The following is a 21,953-nucleotide window of genomic DNA, read 5'->3' as shown; positions in this document are numbered from 1 at the left end:
AGTTTCTGGAATCCCCCAGTGTGTTTCACTGCATGCAGATGTACAATAGACGGTGTCGATCGGTGGGGAATGCCATCGGTTCTGGCCTATGTTGATACGATAATCTAACAGGGGGTTACCATATTTGGTCTTGCAGTATTAGTTCTTTCTGCTTTACAGTATTTCGCCCATCTACAGTACAGCCCCTTTTGCTCTCGTGTCTTCTTTCCCCATTATGGTTACTCTTCCTAGTGTCTTTCATCCTGAGACACGAACACATTGTTTGAAAAGTCCAGGCCTCGACAGCGGCTAAAGCTGTGACACGCGTTGGTGGGGCGACAGTGGAGCGACATCATTCCAATTGGAAGACCAGGAAACCTGCCCGGATCATCCATGCTATAATTATCATGTCTCTTCCCGGTTGGAATTGAGTCTCGCCACAGAGGAACAGGGTCCAGCTGGATGTACATGTACATGTGTACATAGGTACTGTCCCGTGCAGAGACGATCTGCAGTCCACCACAATGATGTACCAATGGAGAAGATCAATCATGACAGGCTGGCCGATCGCATTCACCCAAACCCCCCCCCCCCCCCGGGCCCCTCATTGTCGTACGCACCCGGCGTGCACGGAGCCTCCTCCTTACCCTTTTCCTTGGTTGCCTCGGTGTTTCAGTGTTTCAGTTCTCCTCCTTGCCGGGTACACTTTGTGGTGGCGATGCCAAAGCCACGTCGATCTAATCCATTGACTTTGGTGGAATCAGTACTTTGCTCTTCCGTGTACCCCTTGGCGCACTGTGTTGCCTACAAGGTTCAGACTGGTGGGCTACTTCCAGAGTGACTCCACATTATATTGATTGTTCATTTGCATCCATCATAAAGTCATGTCCCAACAAAGTGATTGGCCGGATGAGGGGTCCAACCGAATTAAACACGGTAAACGATGCACTGATGTTCATCTCCCCATCCTGCGTATCCGTACTCCATTACCAATATACATCTCCGAATGTCACGTCGAGAGCATGCGGGGGTCTATCGACAAAACGTCCCGCGGTGACATCTGCTCCGACTCAGCAGCCAACAAGATATCAAACTCATTCCACTCCCCCCAGCTAGGATCCATGCTCATAGGAGACCCAACCGCCAACAGACCAGCCATGGGCGGCACCAAAGAATCCCCCATGTCTAAATTCAGTTTCCCCTCCTTCCTCCTCTCCATCCCCGACCCGTCATGCGATGTTTCAAATTCAGACAGTGTATCAGGAGTCGAGACATCCGGCGAAGATGAAGGCCGCGTGGTGTTGCTTCCAATAAGACCACTAGCATACGTCCCAGGCGTCACGCCCGTATGTTTTTTAAAGACACGATGGAAATGACACGACGTCAGGCCAGCCTGCGCCGCCAAATCTTGAAGCCGCGGTTTCAGCCCTGCTGCTAGCTCGTCGCGTATCTGCTCGCATGCCTTGTAGACTATGGCGGTTTGTGGATTGCTTTGAGCCGCCGTTCGTCCCGATTGTGGCCGGCAGCGCTTACAGGGTCGAAACCCTGCGTTCTCGGCCTGCGATGGCGTGTCGTGGAATTCCACGTTCGCGCGCCGGGCCAGCCGGGCGGAACACGAGGGGCGACAGTATATCTTGGTAGTTAGGACTGCGTAGACGAAACTGTCGACTGTTGCGTCACGCTTGACTACGGCTTGCCACCGTTGCGCGGAGGTGAGCACATCGTTTGATCGGCTGAGGCGGGGAATCTTTTGTCGGGAGGTATGCGTGGAAGTCATATCTGAGGATTCGATGCCTTGCATCCGTACCTAGGAGATAGTTGTATCTAGGACATCATCTTGAGCTGGGCACTGGCAGATTAAAAGATGAAATACCGGCGGGCGAACCAAAGCTTGGTGGCTCTGCCTTGATCTCAAACTGGCCAATCAGCGGCACGCCCAACCAACTCTTGAGAGAATACTGTAAACCAATTTAACTTGGTAGATATCTTGAACCATCATTCCAATTATTTTCAATGGCTGATTCGAACCCTTGGGCTTTATTGAACAGGCGTGACTTTTATCTCACTAGAAATTTTGTATTTAAGTTCAAGTTCTACTAGTAGTTGTCAAGTTTTGTGGTACTCGTATTTAGAGCGGACTCTATATATATTCAATCATGCCCTCATCGACATGGGCCATCACCTGAATCCGCAAGGAAATTCATCCACCCACGGGGCAGTTTTGGAGCTTGAAGATACTGGTGATAAAGTTATTACTGCCAAGCCCACTTGCATGTAGTACTATGACATTTGCCAGTAGTTGTTGACTCCCTTCAAGTTCTGATGGTAGGCGAGTATTAGGGCAGTAAAGGGGGAAGTGCCCCTGCAATCATCTGCCCAGGCAGATCTCAAAACAGTACCTAGGTAAATATGTCGCCAGACCGTCACCAGTCGTACATTGATCATGCTCGCCTTAGATGCCAATGGCAAAGCCTCACGTATCAGATGCTACTTACTACCGAGGGCTTCCAAGGAGGTAGCCATGACCTTGGCATTGAGCAATCTCGAGATAAAAGGGCGTATATCTCGAACCGCCAGGCATCCCGACAAGCCTGAGTAGTTGCACATGCACTACTACGTAGATCTACAGGGTGACCAAGGACAGATGAATTTCAAAGGTGTATCATTTCCAGTCCCCCAAAGGGGCTTTTTGACTTTTCCGTTCTGCCTTGACATGAGGCCAGCTTCGGACCCCATTCCATCACCTTTTCGAATTTGATAAATGAAAAAGATGGTGGCCACAACCTTAATTCGCTAAGGGCGCATGGGACGCTTATCCGCACTCGCCTAAGTACATGTGTCTCATAGCAGAAGTCCATTTTCAACCCGTCACAAAGAAAACTCCACGTAATATCACGCTTAATCCTTGGTCTTCTGGGTACCACGGAGCAGACCGGTTCTGCGGGCGGCAATGAGACCGGCCTTTTGACCCTGGGTGGCGTAGCGGGAGATGGTCGAGGCCTTACCGATATGCTGGTGGTTACCACCACCGTGAGGCTGTAGGAAGAAGACTGGTTAGAGAGACTGCAGTGAATAGCGAGCCAGGGTAATGGAGCGCAACTTACGTGATCGACGGGGTTCATGGCAACACCACGAGTCTTGGGCCAAGAGTTGCGCTTGACAGCGAACTTGTGCTTGGCGCGAGAAGCCTTGAGCAGGGGCTTGTCGGTACGGCCACCACCGGCGACGATACCAACCATACCACGGGCGGTGTTCTTGATGACCTTCTTGGCACCGGAGGGCAGCTTGACACGGGTCTTGCCTTCCTCGGGGTTGTGGCCAATGACGGTAACGTAGTTACCGGAGGTACGGCCGAGCGCACCACGGTCACCGGACTTCTCCTCGACGTTGGAGACGACGGTACCCTCGGGCATGGAGCCAAGGGGCAGGACGTTTCCGACGGTGAGCTGGGCGTTCTTACCGGCGTAGATGAACTGGCCGGTGTACATGCCCTCGTTGGCGATGAAGGTCTCGGTCACCATCTTGAACTTGTAGGGGTGGCGGAACTGGACCTTGGCGAGGGGAGCACCACGACCGGCATCGTGAATGATCTCCTTGACAACACCACGGGTGTATCCGTGACGCTCAGCGAAGTCGAGAGTGCGGAACTGGGCGGGGGTCTTGTTCAGGCGGGTGTTGGCCGCTGCAGGTGAAGAAAAAATTCAAGATCAGTATTCCAATTCCTCTTTCTTGCGGGGTGTCCTGGCGTTTCCATTTCTCCTGGCTGTCCTGTGTGTAAAGCCGAACGAAAAACTGTGCGCGAATGGATTGGGTGGGCTGGATAGGTTGTTGCGGTCGAACTCACTGAAAATGGAGCCACGGCCCTTCCTCTGGTTGCGGATAACGCGACCCATGGCGACTGTCTGTGTGAGAGGTTAGTATCTTGCAGTTGACAGTCGAGTTCCGATGTTGACGGAGTCGTGTGGTAGGGAAAGGTCGTACCTCGAATTGAAGATAGGCTTGTCGTGGGAGGATGAGAAATCGAATCAATGGAGAATGCCCCATTGTGGGAAATTGGAATTGGGTGCGCTGAGGTAAGCAGTATAGGCTAAACCCGATTTGACTTTAGCGAGATCCATTCTCATTCCAGAGAACTTGGTTGAAATGGGAGGATTGTAGTATTGCGATAGATACAGGAATTACGTGAAAGTCACAGAATATATATTTTTTATAATGAACTTAATTATTTCCCAGGCCTGAAGCCGATAATTGTGTTCAGGGTATCACCTAAAGTAGCTGGGGTTGGAGCTGACATAATTACACGTGACCCCCATCGTAGCCCTGACGCAGTGACCGTGCAGGCTTGCTTGGCTAGGTTGTATCAATGTACTACTTTATAAAGAGATCAGAAAGAGTCCAACGAGATACCAGGACCTACAGGATATACTATATTTCTCTTCTAGTATATTTATGATATACCTACTCTTAAAATTTATCCCAGAGTTCAGTTCATTCATTGATACGGCCTGTCTTCACACTTTGTAACTTGTAGAGTCTAAGCCGAGGATGTATATAGGACAGCTTAATATCTATAATTATTGCATTTGATACTCGATCTGTAGTTGAGTTCCTTGTGATTCCGGCCATGCATTGTCAGAGAAAAACAAATCACTTTGAAATCTAAAACCACTAGAACAATTACGTGGGGAATGAAGCCGCAGGGTCAAATGACAACTTGAATGATACTACTACTACTAGTACTAGTAGTACTAACTATGGTCGACGTGCGGGCGCAGCCATTCCCGACGTGACCATCGCGCCTTCCTCTTTCTACTCGTACGCGGCTTCCCCAACTTTAAACCTTTGACCTTCACAACCACCCCTTCCACCTTCCAACATGGCACCCTCAGACTCAGACTCTTCATCATTATCGTCGGCACCGCCGACAGACGACGAAACAGCCATGGAGGTCGACAAGCCTATGGGCATCGCAAAGTACTTCAAGAAGGAGTCGTCGACTCCGCCACCCAAACGAGAGCCGTCACCACCGCATGAATACGTTATTGCGGACAACCCAAATATTCCTGTGAGTTGGCACTTGGCTGAACAATTGACTCCCTATTTCGCGTCAATAGACACGTCCACGACGCGTTCGCCTCATTCGATAACACGTTTGCTAAACTGTCGCAATATTTAGTTCATCGTGATGTTCCGCGCGCGCTTCGACGAAGCCTTCCCCAAGTCACTGCCACATTACGGTCCACAAGATATCGAACGAGGAGCTGTAGACAACCCACCCGGAGACTATATTGAGCGACTGCTTTGCGCATTGCTTGGTCTTGTTTTGAACCGCAAGAAGGATGTTGAGTATGGTCGCCACCCAATGCCCAATCCCGCGCAGCACCCTCCAAGACATGCGCTTTAGATCGTCGCCTGCCAATTGATCGTAACAGCAATCGCTAATCCGATCTCTCGCTGATGCAGGCGAAACCACTATACACGGCCGCTGGAGGAGGCGATTCAAACACACCAGTCACAGTGGCCCAAGCTATGGGCAGGCAAGAGTCCCCTTTCGGGGGGTCGCACCTTTGCGACAATGATGCCGGAAGAACGTGTATGTTGCCACATCGTCGGCAAAACCTTGGATTTTGATTCTAATATGATGCTCTCTTAGATCGAACTTTTGAGATCCTTGGCTCTTTGGTCCCTCTCGTCATCCGAAGCGATTCAAGCCAAACTGAAGGAATCCTACAAGCAAGCCCGCCATGATGACGACCTCAACCAGCCTTTGTCCGTTCAACCATGGGGTCGCGATAGCTTGAAGCGCCGATACTGGCTGATTGAAGGCATGGACGATACCCACTTTCGTCTATACAGGGAAAGTAACCCAGCTCTTAAACATGTCAGTTGGTGGAGTGTTGCTGGAGATATCCCAGAGTTGCAGGTTATAGCCGATAGACTGCATGAAGAGAAGGGCACAAACTCCAAGAAGCTCAGCGAGAGGATCCAGACCGCGATTCCCCGCTTCGAGGCTTCAGAAGAGGTAAGTTGATTGATTGCCTAGAGCAGAAAATGGGGCTGGATTGACAATTCCTTAGAAACGTAAGCGTCGCGACTACCGTCTTGCACGCAAAGCTGCATTCGCCCGCCCGGAGCCTGGATTCTCTTTGTACGAGGGTCGAACTCGCGGGAAAAAGACAAAGTATACATACTCTGACGAAGAAGATTTTCTCTCAGACGAAGGCCCCTCTAGAAGATCTGCTCGCAATACTTCGACTACAGTGACGCCGGCTGAACCATCTCGACCTCGTTTTACTGCTAGTGGCCGACAGATACGGTCCCGTGCCGGAGGGCTTTATGGAGAGGCCTTGCTGACCGGCCAGCGCGAAGATTCCGAAGACGAGGCTGAAGACAAAACGAGACCGCAGCGAGCTCGCACTTCTACTCATCCTAATGGCTATTCCGGTTATGGGGCTGGCGACATAGAAGACGAATCAGATGGCGCATCGAATGGAAATGAGAGCGGAAATGATTGGAAGGACGGGGATCATGATGATGACAACATCATGGAGGGAGACGATGAAGGAGAAGCTGCGAGTGGCGATGAATCAGTTGTGAACGGAGAACCGCATAGCCTTGTTGTCCAGCTTCGGTATGGCAAAGGCAAAGTGCCGTCTAGTCCTGTTCCAGTCGATGAGCCTCCTCCTGGTCAACGCTCTCCGCAGAATGAAATGATTAAAGTCGAGATACCGACAACTTCATCTGCTTCTGTACCACAACCCCGCCCAAACTACGCTCCAGAGTCCATGTTGAACCCGTCGGAGCCAGCACAGCCAGTGCAGTCAACCGAGGCGCCTTCATCCGTTTCTCCTGCGCCTGCATCTCAACAGGCACATTTGGCAGCATCTGCTACGCTGGTATCGACTGGGCCACCGGCTCCTGCACCGGCCGACCAACCCAACAGCATCAACATTATAGCTGAATCAAATGGCCCAATTCGTCCCAACTTTGGTACTGGAGGCCAATCTGGAGCTGTGTTGCCCCAAACATAACCGACCAAAGCTGAAATTCGACTCGGCAAGTGCATACTGCCTGCACTCGAAGGAGACCTTTACCAGATGATTCCAGCCTGGAATCGGAGTTTGCTTGGAATAGTATTGATAGTTGTTCTCTTGCTGCGACTTGGGGTTGTGAATAGACGCGGAAAGATTCCAATTGAAAATGATACCGAATTTCCGAATCTTGATTGATATCATAGCTTTGTAATGCTATTGCTACAAAAAAGTGGCAGCGCCAGTGTATATGTACCATTGACTTTCAAATGTAAAGAGTAGTACACGCATTTTTGATCAAAGATCAAGAAAAAGACCTAGTCTAGGAGTGGGATATCGAACAGAGGCTTCACCTGTTAAGCCATAAATCAAGAAAATACCAAACGCCTTTATGATGCTAGAGGGGGGAAGCAGGTTATGGTCCGTCAAGGCCCTTGTCATGCTGCCAAGTCAAAGTCATGGCCTATCAATCGGACCCCGCGTTGGAAAATTGAGCCTCGTAAAACTGCAAGAACTCCGGCGCCGTTAGTTCTATATGTCCTGTCAAAATGGGCTGCAACACTGGAGGCAGGGAAAGGGATCTGCTTACATCTCCAACTTGCTCACCCAGCTTAGGATCCTTGGTCCATTTCATAGGAGGCAGCTTCCAGTTGTTGACATCATACCACCACCTGCGGATTCGGCTGCCGACAGTTTGGCCGCTGAGCGAGGCGTTGCGGTTCCAGAAACGCCACCCCGAGAGCGCGAGAGTCCAGACGGTGCCTTGGATGAGAGGGAGGAGAACCTGCATAAGGGGGAATACTATTAGCCCGATATATTCTTCAGGATTGATGATCCTTTATTTCTCTCGTCGCTCAGGTTTCCTAATTTCTCCGCATTATATCTTACCTGGTCACGGACAGTGATCCACGCCACGCGGCCCCAGGTATCGGCGTCCTTGATACTGGCAAGGTAACTCTGCTCAAAACGAAGATCCGGTAGGGGAGGAAGCGTCTGACGGCGGCGGACAGGACGAATGACCCGGCTGGGGTCAACAAAGTCCGATGGGAGGCTGCCAGCGTCGGAAGCAGGGCCAACAACAACGGGCTGTTTCTCCGAGGCCGCGGTAGAGGGGTTGATATCGTGAGTCGGAGAAGGATTCGAGCGGATATGCGCCGCCTGAATAGTTTCCGAAATCTCCAGGGCAGGGTTGGACATGGTGGTGGGTCAATGGGATATCGGGGATTGGATCTGGATGTCTGGGGAGGTTGCTGGAGTCGTCCACATACTAACTGGTCTGGGGGCAACCTTGCAGGCCTTCCGCCCGGCAGAAAGATGGCCCCTCCAGCCCACTTCCCAAGGTGAGCCCTCATCTTCTTCCCCTTCCCCTTCCCCTCAATTCACTTTGATCTTCAATTTCTTCAAAATGGCTGCTCCCCAAGGATACCCTCTACTCGCTCTGGAGAACCCTCTCCTCGGTATGTGATACATTTACCTTTTTGGTAGAAGTGTATAGATTGCTGACTTTCCCCAGACATCCAGGCTCGTGGGTATGATGGGACTTTTCTATCAGGCGGGGTCTTATTGATGTCGATTGCTGATACGTTTCGTCTAGTGATGCCGCTCTTCTCGAGAAGTATGGCCTGAAGCCCAACGATGCTATCCTCGCTGAGAAGCAGCACATGGGCATCTATGAGGACCTCCTCGCCCGGGACGCTAAGCTGATCCCCGGTGGTGCCGCCCAGAACACTGCCCGTGGTGCCCAGGTATGGAGCTATCGGTGTTCGATTGATTGAATATCTTGACCAATAGAGACTGACAAACAATCAAGTACATGCTCCCTGACAACTCCGTCGTGTACATTGGCTGCATTGGTAAGGACAAGTACGGTGACATCCTCAAGAAGACCTGCGAGGAGGCCGGTGTCCACACCGAGTACCGCGTCGATGAGAACACCCCTACCGGCAAGTGCGGTGTTGTCATCACTGGCCACGACCGCAGCATGTGCACTGACCTCGCTGCCGCCAACGAGTACAAGATTGAGCACTTGCAGTCCCCCCCACGTCTGGTCTCTCGTCGAGAAGGCTCAGTTCTACTACGTCGGTGGTTACCACCTGACTGTCTGTGTCCCTGCCATCGAGGCTCTCGGTGAGGAGGCCGCTGCCAAGAACAAGGTATGTAACACCCAACAGCTGTCTGATGCGAGTAGTTATTTACATATAGACATTATAGGTCTTCATGCTCTCCCTCTCTGCTCCCTTCATTCCCCAATTTTTCAAGGAGCAGCTGGACACCGTCCTGCCCTACACCGACTACACCTTCTGTAACGAGACCGAGGCTCGTGCCTACGCTGCCAGCCACGAGTGGGGCACCGAGGACGTTGTCGAGATCGCCAAGAAGCTCGCCCTCCTTCCCAAGAAGAACACCCAGCGTCCCCGTGTTGCCATCGTCACCCAGGGCACTGAGCCTACCGTTGTCGGTATTGCCTCCAACGGCAGCGTTGAGGTCAAGCAGTTCAACGTCCACGAGATCTCCAAGGATGCCATCAACGACACCAACGGTGCCGGGTAAGCTCCGTCCTATCTTAAACTCAATTGTCCTTAACTAACGATGGAATTATCAGTGATGCTTTCGCCGGTGGCTTCTGCGCTGGTGTTGTGTCTGGCAAGTCTCTTGAGGACAGCATTGACATGGGTCAGTGGTTGGCCAGCAAGAGCATCCAGGAGCTTGGACCTTCGTGAGTTTTCCCACTTGATCTCCCGACCTGAAATTGCTTAATTCTAACATGGATATGTAGCTTCCCCTCCCCCAAGCAGACCTACTCTCGCTCTTAAGCGGTGACGATTCTCCCAACATTAAAAGAATAGATTTTGAATGAAGATTTTCAACACATAGATCGACCTAGCGAGGAAGATCTCGGCGCAGCTCAGTCCCAGCCAATTGGACTGAACAATGCGTCTTTCAACCCTGGATGATTCAACCCTCTATACCCAAATTTCCTTTTCTGTTCCTATACATTGAGAAAACGACTTTACGTCAAAAGATCAAGGCTCTGTCATTTTGGCACCCTGTCCACTCTCCTATTCCTATTCTTCAGTTGTCCCTTTACGAAACACTTAACGTGATTAAAGCACCATGATAATATTGGGGATGGGAAATCTGGTAGCCAAACGAACGGGTTCTGGATGGACCCCGTTTTCAACAACGAAATAACGAATAATTCAAGATAAATGAATATCACAATTTGTTTAATCGATGAGTTATGGGCATTATTGAAGTATAGTATTTAAAGTGTAGTACAAGTTTTAAGATTTAGGCCAAAGAAGCTTCAAATGGAAACAAAACTTTACGATGTTCATTGGATACGGCCCGCCTAATAGCTGCCTCGTGACATTCATCCATTTTATCCAACGAAGTCAAAGGTCAAAAAAACAAGGGCTATCAAGGAAGGTAAAAAAAGGGATTGCTTGAGAAATGACAAATTTCTTCGCATGAAGGGGAAAAAAAGACCAAAAAAGAATTGATGGTACTAAAAGTGTCCTGCAAGCATAACAGGGGGAAACGGGTACCTTCCAGGTCTCGACTGCCCACTATGTTGCGTGTTGAACGCGCAGCCTGCACAGAGGCGTTGTCCTTCTCGGAAAAAAAAGAGAGAATAAAGTGAGAAGGTACAAGGCACACTCATGGCTGCCACAGAGGAGTCAAGAGAGATCAGATGCCCTGAGCCATTCCCCTTCAGAGAAATAACAGAGCTTCATAATCATTGGGATGTATGTGTTACTGGGATAGAGTGATTATCCGGAGAGCCATTAGCAACGACTAGAGCCAACTCTTATGCTCGGGGTGCAAAATGGAGTAGCTAGCCCATGTATTGTTTCCCATGCGCATTTTGATGAGCTGGGAGGAAACGGCGTACATAGGCCATCATGGGAGGGAAGGTCTAGCTGCGTGCTGTACATTGTTGATGTTTCTCGCTCAGATGGCTGGTTCGAGGTTGCTTGGCCTGTAGATGCTTTGTGTTAATATTGCATAAAAGCAGATCTACCCTTCCCGATCAGCCTCCCTGTCCACAAGGGGGAGTTTGCCCAACGGCCTCAAGTTGAGCAGCTGATTTGCGGTGGTCGCCGAAACCTGAGCTGAAAGGTCCGCCGCTTGCTGGGAGACCGCTGCCAATGAAGGCTTCATTCGCCCATGTTTGATTTGGCAACCCGCCCGAGAGAGGTTGGCTGGGATACGAAGAATAGCTCATTCGGCTCAGGTTATTGCCATCCCAGTTGCCTGGAGCGGATTGGGGCAGGGTCGTCGACATGTTGGTTGGTTGGATCCACGAAGAAGGCACCGATCCAACTAGATCAAAGAAGCCAGAGGATTGACTTTGCGCCATCATGCTTTGTCGGAGAAGATCATTTCCGATCTGGCCTTGAGATGGTGATCGATCGGACATGATGGCATTCGGAGGTGCCATGGGATGCATTTGAGGCTGTGGGCCCAGACCGGGAGGTGTGCGGGGAGATGTACCCTCTCTCAGTGGAGCAGGTGACGATGTGTTCCAGATGCTGGGCATTCCAGGTACAGCTGGAAGTGGTGAATAGGACTGAGAAATTGAAGCGCGAAGGGACTCCGCTGCGCCAGGATTGGGAGGGCCAAGCCCAGGGGGTGGAATGGGCGTTCTGAGTTGTGGCGTAGGCTGTTCGAAGGCGAATGCACTCATGTTGGATACCCTTGGAGCCGAAGGCGTGGGCATATCTCGTGGCTCATTTAAGAAGTTGTACTGGCCTGAGATATCTGGAGCATTTTCATATGTATCAGACTCAACCAATCGCTCGACATCCTCCGCGATACGATTCATGTTAGCCGACATGGATGCTGATGCGGATTGGGATCCACCAAACATGCTGCGGCCTTCAGCGACAGAGTTCGAATCTGGAGCCATGGGAGGAATATCTTCTCGTTCGATTATCGGGGTTGAGAGAGCCTGCTGATGGCCATGAGGACTTGAGAAAAATTGGGCTGGCAGTCCGTCTTCTCGGTAGAGGAATGTCTTCTTGTCCTCATCGTCAATCAATGCAATTGGAATTCTGTTTCCCACGACTAGATCAAGGCCATCTATGACAAACTCGCGGATTCTGTAGAGCATCTCCATGTTCGGATGGCTTCTTTCGCCGCCTGGGTCGTTCATTCGAGGTTTGAGCTGACCGTTCGTGCCGATATACCGGCGGGAGGTGGCTGCTTGATCAAGAGGCACAAACCCAAGACTCTCTTCATCATCTTCGAGAAGATAGTCGATTTCCGGGAGCTGCGCGACATCAAAAGTAGACGCAAGAAGAGTTAAGGTCTCTGCATATATCTTCCAAAATTCCTGAATTTGGATTGACAGTGCCGAATCCTTTTCGTCTTTCTGTGCAACGAGGAATTCATTAGTGACAAGGAGCCAAGAGCTATAGTGTCTCAAAGCTGGAAGAATTCGGCGCGCAACCCCGGTGATCTTGTCAGGACCGTTTCTAGCAGTATCTTTGCTGCTAGTACTCGAATCTTCAGCTGCAAATCGCTCGAGTTCAACGAGAAGAATTTGTAACAAGGTGAAGAAAGTCTTCACATTGATTCGCTGGAAAAATAGAGGCGCGCTTGATACCGATTCTTCATGTGACCGAGCTCTGGCAAAATCTTCTGCGGCAATATTGATGAGGCAAAATTTCTGGAGTGTCCCTTCAAGAGACCGTTCTCGAATTTCGACTGCCAACTGGCTCATCACCTCGCTCTCCAGCTCGTCATGCTCTGGGAAATCATCTCCCTTGTAGCACTTTGCATGAAGATAGACAAACCAGGGAGCGAGGGCTCTGCCTGGGATTCCAGCGTCCTCGGGACGAATCAGCTCCTTCTTGGTCCATAAATTCATAACCTTTTTAAATTCGATTTCAAGGTTACCCTTGGCAGGGTGCGGGGTTTGGGTTGAAAGTGCCCGGTAGAGATGATAGGTCGCTCGAAAATGGTTGCCATCGGCAAGGGCGATCACGGCCAACTGGTTATGCGACGCACCAGAGACGGGGTATACCACGGAGGCTAGATCATAGTATCCAGTTGCAGGTCCCCAATTGCGCTTACTGGCGAGCTCGGTTTCCCGGTAGCGGGAAAGATCGCCGAGGCGTATGAGGGTCGCATGGCAAGATTGGAGGATACGCTTGTGCAGGTCGGGAGTTACGGGAACGGGAGGTTGTGCGGACAAGTCTAGAGGATATTCCGAGTCAGTCCTTGTGTTATCCGTGGGGCGCACGAGAATGGGGAGTGGGTGATCCATACTCTCAAAGTTGAACTTGCGCGCGACTTCCTCCAGCTCGACGATGCCGCCGAAATGCGAGGAGAGGTGTTGGATGTAGCCGCGGTAGAATCTTTGACTAGACTTGATGAAGTCCAAGTAGTGCTTCTCGAGCTTCCGTCTCTCTACCGGCTTTTTCTTTGCGTTCTCCTCGCGATACTATGTCAATCGGACCAGTCAGTTCATAGGCGCGATGCGTTATCCCACCCCCATCCGCCGACACTCACGCGAGAAAGCAACTTGCGAAACCGATTGTTCACTTTTAGATGCGCTTCCCACAAGCGACTCTCGACATCGGTGTCGCGGGCAGTATCAAAGTCAAGCAGAATGGTATTCTGGCATATGGTGCGAAACCTGTAGAGGAGAGAGTACTGGCGTTAGACGGGGTCTGGCCGTGAATGCTAGGAAGTGTGCGGCGTTGACTGACTCGGATAGAAAGTGGGAGATTTCAGCGAAGGTGGGCTCTTTTTGGGTGAGGCATCGCATCAGTTCGCTTTCAGCACTGAGCGCGGTCCTAAACGCGATCGATTAGATTTAGTTCACAGTCCACATCGACCACCTCCGACTTCCGGAGGATTGGGAGAGGAAGGAGGGGGAATAGGTGTAAGGTAGAACTGACTGCCACATATCCTGGAAGGATGCCATTTTCCCCGGTGTCAAACCACCGTAGACCGCGCCGGTCAGATGGCTACAGCGACAACAGATGAATGTAGGAGTGGACCAGCCATCGGGTCGAGTCGAGTCGAGTTGAAGCAGAGGAAGATTATCATTGAAAGGAAAAAGCGCGATGGAGTACTTCGGCGGAATTGCCCCTGGGGTCGACGCTGATTGGCGGGCGGCTTCCACAATACCTTCCTCCTTCACTTCACCTCACACATCGCTGTTACTGATGTGAAAAGAGAGTGATCTCTGCATGAATCACCCCATTTCCAACTTCATTCTTTGTCTTTGTCCTTTCTCCCCAATTTCTACGCTTGGACACTGAATGGGTCCTCCATAGCGCCCTCGCCGCACTCTGCTGCACTCAGCCCCGCCAAGTGGATCGATCACATATCTACCGTGCCCGGGAAGGAAGCATTGTATCGTAACAGGCCCGACACCGCAATTATGTCCAAACGCTCTCGAAGTCGTTCCGAGTCACGGACACCTTCCCCCTCTACACACTCAAGGTCCTCAGCTTCGGGCGTTGTTACTCCAATGGAGCGCAGCAAATATATTCATGGTGAATCGGCCCCCATCATCGAGGCGATGCATTGTGCGCTACCACCTCATCGCGAGACCTTGTCTTTCGCTTCACATGAAGACTACGAAGTGCATTATCAACAGGCACATGTCAATCGCTGCGCGGAATGCAGTAGGAATTTTCCAACCGGTCATTTTTTGAATCTTCATATCGAAGAGAACCATGATGCCCTCGCGGCAGCCCGGAGGGCGCGGGGGGAGAAGACTGTGAGTGTGCAATACAAGAAAGGCTATTGAAATAATATCTATGGTGCAAAGTATACTAATGACCAATCTTGTTCCGGATTAGTATGGCTGCTTCATCGAGGATTGCGAGCGAAAATGCTCTACCCCTCAAAAGCGACGACTCCATCTGATAGACAAGCATATGTTTCCCAGGGTATGTTAGAATGCGCCTGAAAGATGGTCGTATCTCGAACTAACCGATAATCAAACAAAATACAGACTTACAATTTCTACATCATCAATGATGGAATCGATAAGCAGATATCTCTGCTACGGCCTCTGAATAGCAACCGGAGGCGCCTTTCCACTGCATCCGTTTCATCCGCCCAGGAAGGAAGGCTTCGACGTCGCAGTTCAGTATCACAGGCTAATCTACCTGCTCCCATCCCTCAAGAGGAGACTAATAACATGGAGATTGACGAGTTAGAACGATCCATGTCAGCACTCCGGTTTGTGCCTGCGAGCGTGATGAGAAATCGACCGAAGGCGCCCCAGAAGCATTCTTGAGGCAAGTGGCTTATGATATAATGACTTAAGAAATCTAAAAGCAATATTCATCAACCATGTTATCTAATCGAGCTTTTATTAGACAAAACTCATACTTCGCTCTTGCAGGTATCCATAGATGTAGCCGTTGAATTTTCAAATCATCGCCATTGAAGGTATCATTAAGAAAGAGGCAACAGTCCGAGTCCAGAATAAAGATCCCGTCTGAAGATCCACTCCCTGGTCATATACTTATATACAGATCAAGCATGAAAAGTTCGTCCATCCAACCTATCCAAACCAACGCGTCCCAAGCCTTCCAAGCTTGCATTTACAAAAAGAACTCCGTGAGATATCATGTCCAACCAAAAAATAAGAGAAAGAAGTCACAACGTCATTAGAGATGCCACATTAGTCGAGTAACAGTTTCCGCAAAGATGCCAATTGGATATTCGCGGCGCAAAATTACTCCAAGACCAGCAATTTTGAGAGAGGTATACTTAGTGTTCTAAAAGATCCGCATAAGCATCCAAACTTGACCCAACCAGGTCAACAATGGCCCAACTAGTGTTGCCCTTGAATGTCCGGGCCCAGACACGGACAATGGCAACACTAAGCTGACGAACCTTAAATGGGTTCGCCATGAACTCAAGGTCTGGGGCCCCTGGTGGATCAACAGCCATGTCGGTTTCATCCATCATGCTCTTGATCCACGACAGAAGTTTCCGCTCATGCTCAGATAACCGCTGCTCTGGCTGTGTTGCGGGAATGGCTAGCAGCCAGCGACTGAGCAGGAATGCGCATTCCAGACTGCATAGGGAGTGTTGGATACTCCAGAAGAAGGAGTGTGTCCTTGCTACGAAATCAATTCCCAATCGGACGGGAATAGAGAGGGCATGAGCTGAGTGCAGCAATGCCATGATTAACCTCGGGCTTCGGACGATCGGCGGTGACTCGATAAGGGCACTTGCGATCTGTGCAGGGTCTTGGGTAATGAGGTGACGACAGGGGCCCAGATCAACATGTAGTCGGATATATGCCAGGCCCAAAAGTGCAGTAGAGGTAAAGGCGATGGGACCAGCAGGATTCTGAGGGTCGATGCTGGATTCAGGCGTGCGCTTCCACAATGCCTTCCAAGCACTCAAAGAGTTATCCAGCACATTAAGATCATCCTGTCTTAAGCTAGTACCATTCATAGTTGGAGCTGACAGGCATAGCTGTCGGGCAAAGAATATCTGCTGGATGACAGCATGGATGAGAATGTAGTTTCCCAGGGGGGATATAGGGGCGGAAGGGAAGGATGTAGATGATTTGAGAAAGAGGCGGGCGAATGCATCCGGAAAAGAGACATCTAACCCTTGGCGGGTACGGTGAAGTCGTCGCCACTGCGCTGAATTGGAGGCCTTCCACAGGTCATGCGAGCAGGGCATATTGAGCTTCAACTCTCCGTTGAGGATCATGGGAGGTATGTTGTACATGATCGAATGGAGGTTGAAAAAGCAGTAAACGATCAGTTTCGTCCGTCTATTTCCCTCTCTTCGAACCCACTCTTCCCAGCTAATAGGCTCAGGCGTTGGGGGTGGCTCAGACAGACCATGCTCTCGAACCAGCCTTGCTAGTGTGCTTTGAAGCGAGAGGATCTCTCGCAACAGCTCTGGTTGCCTCTCCCAGGAAGCAAACACAGTGAGGAGTAAGAATGTCCGGATCACTTCCATGTGAGCATCTGAGTCATCTGGGGTATAGATCGATGCATTCACAGGGGGGTTCGGCATATGATGGGTTTGGAATGGACTACTCGCGGTGTTGGAGATAATCGAAGATCCACGCGAGTTGGGAAAATTGGAAGGCGGAGAGATATAGTTCCATGATGGCTGCGGTACCTGTCTGCTATCTCGTCGGCGAAGACGTTCCAACAAAATGGCTTTCGCAGCGTGGAAGAGGTCTATCCCCCGACCGTTCTCGAATCGGTAGTGCGACCCAGCAGCTGCCGTAGCCAGAGTGAGCTCCGGTGAACATTTGGCAATTGAAAGTGTAGGGACATGTACAAAAGGCAAATGTTCATTCAACCCGTTGATGTATCCAGCATAAAACCGGGACAGGGCATGCCGAGATGGCGGCACAAAGCCCTTGGGAAGAACAAAGGAGAATTCCTCCAGTTTGGAGACAAAAATTTGGCGATCGGCATTAGTGATATCCCATGCTGGGCGTGCGCTATCATCTGACAGGCCAATGCGATCTTCCATCTCGTGGGACTCGGGTTGCAGCGATGGCAAGCGAGATCCGAAATTAGAAAATGAAGGTGGATCGTCCGCCTGGACTCGCACATCACTCATAAGATCAGCACCAAGACGTGCAGATGCCGGTGTATCCCGGACATGCGGTTTCGAGTCGATCGAGAGACCTGGCGGCAACATGGGCTCCTCAACTGAGGAGAAGACCCCCGAGTCCCAATCAGATGATAGGCCAACACTTTCTAAGAAGACTGTGAAATCTTGAACGGGGTCTCCGAGATCTGTGAGGTCAAGAAATGAAGGCTCTACACCATAATTGTCGGTGATGGCTCTCTCCGGAGGCGGGGAAGAGGTTGGGACGGGGTGTCGATTGTATGCGAGGATTTGCGGATGGAATCCAGACTCTCTTGTTGACCTTCCAAGGCAACATGACTCGCGGCGTGCGATAAGAGGTTCAAGTCGTACCCCCAGGAGGGATTGAAGTGGGTAGTCTCGACTATAGGGGGTGGTTGGACCTGGACCTCGGGAGGTGGAGGGGGAACTTGGGTATGGACCGGGATAGCGTCGGCCAGCTCTAACATGCGCGACTCATGATGGGCAGGTTGAATGATGGACGACTGAATTGGAATCTCGTGGTGGTTATTCTCGGTTCCGTTATGCGTGCGATGTTCACGACCGGCCGCACTTTCGGCTGGATGAACCAATCGCTCATGTCGCACCAAGAGGTCACTGCGAATACCAATGATATAAGCGACTGGATGATTGGATGAGAGATGGGATCAAGCTTACCTCCGGGCAAAGGACTTTGAGCAGATATCACATGAGAAGGGTTTCTCTTTGGTATCTGTTGTCCTACATTAGGGGGAAGGAAAGCGACAACTGGGTAAGAGGGGGTTACTCAACGGGTGCGGAGATGGCGTTGGAGATGCTCCAGGCGGGCAAACGATCGACTGCAGTATTCGCAAGAAAGAGACTTGCGGTGAGTGGCACCCTTCTTCTTGACTTTTGCCTTCTCGTCATCCATATTTGGGGTTTGGAGTTCCGTCTGGGGGGAAGAGAGGGAAAGAATTCGAGGCCCAGTGCTGAGCGGGGAAAGAAAAAACTGTGGGGTTTGGCGCCAGTGAGGGGAGACGAAGTCACGTGGCGGTATGTCCGGCTGTGCCTGAGCCAGCGATTGGGTCGAAACAGAAGGAGAGGGGGGATGAAGAGGTAATCAGATAAAGAAATCGGGAATATGCAGAGATAGGCTGGTTGGAGCGGTCTGCTGGGGCTTGGAAGTGAAGGGGGAGAGGCGTGGCTGAGACGGGAGGGGGAATGGGGAATGGGGGATGGAGGATGGAGGAGGAGATCTCTCATGTACAGCACTTGCCGGCAAGGCCACTGAAGCCGACAGCCGACCTGTCGATCAACACGGGAGAAATTATGGGAGATTCTATGTCAGAGATAAGTGTTTCATATCTTCAAGTCCAATTAAGATGTCCAATCGATCTTCTTTATTTGGAACTAGGTCCTGTCTTGTATGTTTACCCGCGGAAGTTCCAGGGCACAAAGTAAGTATCTATACTTCTGTGAAACAGACATGGCAAAAGAAATACTAAATATTTTGATATATCCCAAGGCTATAGTTTACTAGATCGTGTACTGTTCTAGCCAATAAAGTGAGAATGGCAGTGCTTTAATACCACTTTACAAGTACTTGCGATAGCTTGGTTTGATTTCCAGGGGAGTGACCATCCATCCGAGTCATTTATATCTCCAACCTTCTAGTTGGAAGAGGTCCATTCCTGACTACGTTCGTCACCCCTTGCGCCGGGTCAAATGCGCATTTGACTATCAGAACAAGCAAGATAGCAATGTAATTTAAGTTTATACTATATCGAATGGCCAAAAATAGGCATATCGATGCCAGGCATTTTGAACCCTCAAGGTCGGTCCTTTATTTTACTGCAGTCTCAAGATTTGTATTGAAGTACTAGGTGTACTAGTATTAAATTAAATGTATTTTAACTCGAAGTGGAATGGGACAATTCATGTAGAGGTTGCTTCATTTCAAGTTGAAATTATGTTAGCGTTTGGTTTCCATGACATAGAGGCATAGCAGATTGAACAATCATGGACAATCTTGAGGCTTGACGCTTAGAGTACGGCAATAAGGCCGAGCAAGCCAGCAGCACCAGCAAGGCTCATGGCGACACTTCCAGTAGCGAGAGGAGCACCGCCAGTGGAGGTCTCGGATGCGTGAGTGGAAGAGGCAGCGCTGGAAGCAGTGTTAGAAGCAGTCTCTGAGGACTTAGCATCTGATGTGGCGGTGGTAGAATCAGTGTTGGAGTTGGTCGCAGTGCTGGACTCGGTGCTGGACTCAGTGCTGGACTCAGAGTCGGTCTTGGTCTGGGTAGCAGTGGCAGTGGCAGAGGCAGTTCTGGCAGAGCTGCGAGAGCCAGTGGGAGTGGAACCGCTCGCGCTCTCGTCAGTGGCAGTCGCGCTTCCGAACAGGAAGTCATCGCCATTCTCTGCAGCGGAGCTGGCCCAGGCGATGACACTGGACGGAAGTGCGCTGTACCAGTCTGGGTAAACACCGGCCGAGGCCTCGCTCAGGAAGGCGGATTGGGAAGCCGGGTCCAGGAGGTCCATGTACCAGGATTGGGGGATAGCGGTCGCCAGCACGGTCAGGATCGAGCTGGGAATATTCGCGAGAGCATCGTTCAGTTCATCGGTCTCGGAAGCGGAGAGGTCGGCGGTATCAGTTGCAACGGGGTTGGCCAGAACGACCGGGGCCAGCATAAGAAGCGCCGGGATGACTTTGAAGTGCATTTTGATGGAGAGATTGGATTTGTTTGAAAGGTTGAAATTGTGAGGATCAGAAGGATCTTCCAAGGTAAGAGAAAGAAATAGCTGTGATCAGGGAAAAGGTCGTCAAGGCCCAAATATAAGTGTACTAGTACACTAGTACGGTCTCAGCCCCAGCGCATTGAAGAGTTTGGGCGCAGGGTCTAATTCTAGGCTGCTGCTAACCCTAACTGGTTTAACTCTCGGCCTCATTAGCCCATTCTATCGCTAGGCAGGTTTGCTACTTGGCAACCTGGGCACCAATTGTTCCCATTGGAGCCTTTTCCACCTGCCACATCAAGCTACACGTGCCAGTCAGCCGCCACAGAGCCGCAATCTGGACTCCCACTGGGTGACTTCGTATTACCAGTGAGTAGGAGACCCATTAAAATTGAAATCAACCTTGGAACTCCAGGGATCAACATGATCGCCTCTATACAGACCCATCATTGAAATTGACTTGATGGGTTTGATTATATGACCAGCTGGAAGGCTTGAGATCCTCGTCGCTCTAGGGAAACATAGGAGGTATTGTTTATTACAACTGTCTTCAAGAATTACTAGTGGGAAATTTGCCTTCACTGGCCCCTTTTCGGGAATAAAATTTTGACCTCACCTTGGGATCCACCCCGGGGCCAGGCAGATTTCCCTGGCTCTCTTCATCCCCCCACTAAACAAACACCCGGAGTCTGTACATACTCCGTATGTTTAGAATCAACATTTGGCCTTCAAAGTCAACCCCGAAGAACTTGAAATTACATTGCAACTTCTTGTAGGCACATGGTCGATATATTTCGTCCTAAACCCGATGGTCGCTCACTGACTAAGAACACCTTAGAGATGATATTAGGTACCCCGTACGGTAAATAGTCAAATATCGATCGATCTGGAGGCCAAAGGTAGTGGAGCTCATGGATGTGACCTGATAATCTAGTACGGAGTACAGAGGAGATGGACAGTGCCAAAGTTTCCTTCGCTTGTGTGGGTGGGTCTGGGAGAAGATAACCCAGGAACCGTTATTTGGCTCAGTATTTTAGCGTGAATAGTCTCGAAAATGATGTCTCACCTACTAGAAATCCTACAACTACTACGGGTAGTAGCTCTCTCAGCCAAAGACTTTGTGCGCTAATAATTTGTCTTTTCTTGATTATACTTGCCCCACAGGCTGAGATGACTACACAGTACTTATTTGAGTTGCGGCTCAAATCGAATTCCGCAGGGTCTCTCAGCTTGTGCGACCCCGGAAAGCACTCAAAATCACCTGCCCAATGTAGCAGGTACCACAAGGCAATACTAAAGCTTTCTCAACACAACTCCGAAGAATTTCCTAATATTGAAGTCATTCAATTAGCTTTTAGCCAAGCATTGGCATCAGTCAAATTTAAAAGTAACATTGTCTCACCTGCCTTTGGCCCTATCTCGTGAAGATGTCTAACAGGCTATCTCGCGGAATGAACCTATTCTAATATCCGCAGCATACTTATGAACAGAAATCATAAACGAAGAACTGAGTCTGGACCTAGACGTGAATACTCGCGATTTGGCGTGCCAACCAACTCCATTATTGTGGGCGTCGACTTAATCCAACGGATGGGTTCGGCCGAACTCCTATTCCCCGGTAGTCTTCGTAACATCTCACGG

At 50.4% G+C, this 21,953-nt stretch overlaps 9 protein-coding genes across 9 annotated transcripts; 3 read left to right on the top strand and 6 right to left on the bottom strand.

The window, feature by feature from the left end:
- Positions 1–988: 988 nt before the first annotated feature.
- On the bottom strand, positions 989–1,756 carry mpt (putative DNA repair and transcription factor Ada; the record flags this gene model as incomplete). Its single annotated transcript, XM_056636533.1, has 1 exon — positions 989–1,756. One exon carries the CDS (start codon positions 1,754–1,756, stop codon positions 989–991), a length of 768 nt encoding a protein of 255 aa, XP_056482563.1.
- Positions 1,757–2,738: 982 nt separating this feature from the next.
- On the bottom strand, positions 2,739–3,985 carry N7509_011895 (60S ribosomal protein uL2). The gene is made up of 4 exons (XM_056636532.1): positions 3,961–3,985; positions 3,824–3,881; positions 3,084–3,661; positions 2,739–3,015 (listed from the first exon to the last, which is right to left on the bottom strand). The coding sequence occupies exons 2-4, from the start codon at positions 3,870–3,872 to the stop codon at positions 2,878–2,880; spliced, it is 765 nt and encodes a 254-aa protein (XP_056482562.1). The 5' UTR covers positions 3,873–3,881; positions 3,961–3,985; the 3' UTR covers positions 2,739–2,877.
- Positions 3,986–4,855: 870 nt separating this feature from the next.
- N7509_011894 (uncharacterized protein) lies at positions 4,856–7,010 on the top strand (the record flags this gene model as incomplete). Its single annotated transcript, XM_056636531.1, has 5 exons — positions 4,856–5,044; positions 5,156–5,325; positions 5,443–5,572; positions 5,633–6,001; positions 6,057–7,010. 5 exons carry the CDS (start codon positions 4,856–4,858, stop codon positions 7,008–7,010), a joined length of 1,812 nt encoding a protein of 603 aa, XP_056482561.1.
- Positions 7,011–7,476: 466 nt separating this feature from the next.
- On the bottom strand, positions 7,477–8,207 carry N7509_011893 (DUF1770 domain-containing protein; the record flags this gene model as incomplete). The annotated part of the gene is made up of 3 exons (XM_056636530.1): positions 7,477–7,541; positions 7,617–7,794; positions 7,899–8,207. The coding sequence occupies 3 exons, from the start codon at positions 8,205–8,207 to the stop codon at positions 7,477–7,479; spliced, it is 552 nt and encodes a 183-aa protein (XP_056482560.1).
- A 208-nt stretch (positions 8,208–8,415) lies between these two features.
- N7509_011892 (adenosine kinase) lies at positions 8,416–9,823 on the top strand (the record flags this gene model as incomplete). The annotated part of the gene is made up of 8 exons (XM_056636529.1): positions 8,416–8,467; positions 8,524–8,539; positions 8,605–8,755; positions 8,821–9,020; positions 9,043–9,163; positions 9,222–9,556; positions 9,613–9,726; positions 9,787–9,823. The coding sequence occupies 8 exons, from the start codon at positions 8,416–8,418 to the stop codon at positions 9,821–9,823; spliced, it is 1,026 nt and encodes a 341-aa protein (XP_056482559.1).
- A 1,220-nt stretch (positions 9,824–11,043) lies between these two features.
- N7509_011891 (uncharacterized protein) lies at positions 11,044–13,947 on the bottom strand (the record flags this gene model as incomplete). The annotated part of the gene is made up of 4 exons (XM_056636528.1): positions 11,044–13,461; positions 13,530–13,656; positions 13,730–13,816; positions 13,922–13,947. The coding sequence occupies 4 exons, from the start codon at positions 13,945–13,947 to the stop codon at positions 11,044–11,046; spliced, it is 2,658 nt and encodes an 885-aa protein (XP_056482558.1).
- A 462-nt stretch (positions 13,948–14,409) lies between these two features.
- Positions 14,410–15,276, top strand: N7509_011890 (uncharacterized protein; the record flags this gene model as incomplete). The annotated part of the gene is made up of 3 exons (XM_056636527.1): positions 14,410–14,751; positions 14,834–14,923; positions 14,989–15,276. 3 exons carry the CDS (start codon positions 14,410–14,412, stop codon positions 15,274–15,276), a joined length of 720 nt encoding a protein of 239 aa, XP_056482557.1.
- A 479-nt stretch (positions 15,277–15,755) lies between these two features.
- On the bottom strand, positions 15,756–18,510 carry N7509_011889 (uncharacterized protein; the record flags this gene model as incomplete). The annotated part of the gene is made up of 4 exons (XM_056636526.1): positions 15,756–17,901; positions 17,952–18,215; positions 18,276–18,330; positions 18,390–18,510. The coding sequence occupies 4 exons, from the start codon at positions 18,508–18,510 to the stop codon at positions 15,756–15,758; spliced, it is 2,586 nt and encodes an 861-aa protein (XP_056482556.1).
- A 1,112-nt stretch (positions 18,511–19,622) lies between these two features.
- N7509_011888 (uncharacterized protein) lies at positions 19,623–20,297 on the bottom strand (the record flags this gene model as incomplete). The annotated part of the gene is made up of 1 exon (XM_056636525.1): positions 19,623–20,297. One exon carries the CDS (start codon positions 20,295–20,297, stop codon positions 19,623–19,625), a length of 675 nt encoding a protein of 224 aa, XP_056482555.1.
- Between the last annotated feature and the right edge of the window lie 1,656 nt (positions 20,298–21,953).

The sequence above is a fragment of the Penicillium cosmopolitanum genome, assembly GCF_028827165.1.
Source record: "Penicillium cosmopolitanum strain IBT 29677 chromosome Unknown utg000011l:1.0-3548175.0:1.0-3550911.0, whole genome shotgun sequence".
NCBI classification, from domain to species: Eukaryota; Fungi; Ascomycota; class Eurotiomycetes; order Eurotiales; family Aspergillaceae; genus Penicillium; species Penicillium cosmopolitanum.
Note: the sequence above shows the minus strand (reverse complement) of the source record. Positions and strands in the feature narration are given on the sequence as shown.

Excerpts from the sequence above, each read along its gene's own strand:
- N7509_011895 (XM_056636532.1), bottom strand. The coding sequence starts at position 3,872 with ATGGGTCGCGTTATCCGCAACCAGAGGAAGGGCCGTGGCTCCATTTTC. Across the intron at positions 3,662-3,823 it reads GGGCCGTGGCTCCATTTTCA|CGGCCAACACCCGCCTGAAC; the intron begins GTGAGTTCGACC and ends CTTCACCTGCAG. Across the intron at positions 3,016-3,083 it reads CCATGAACCCCGTCGATCAC|CCTCACGGTGGTGGTAACCA; the intron begins GTAAGTTGCGCT and ends TTCTTCCTACAG.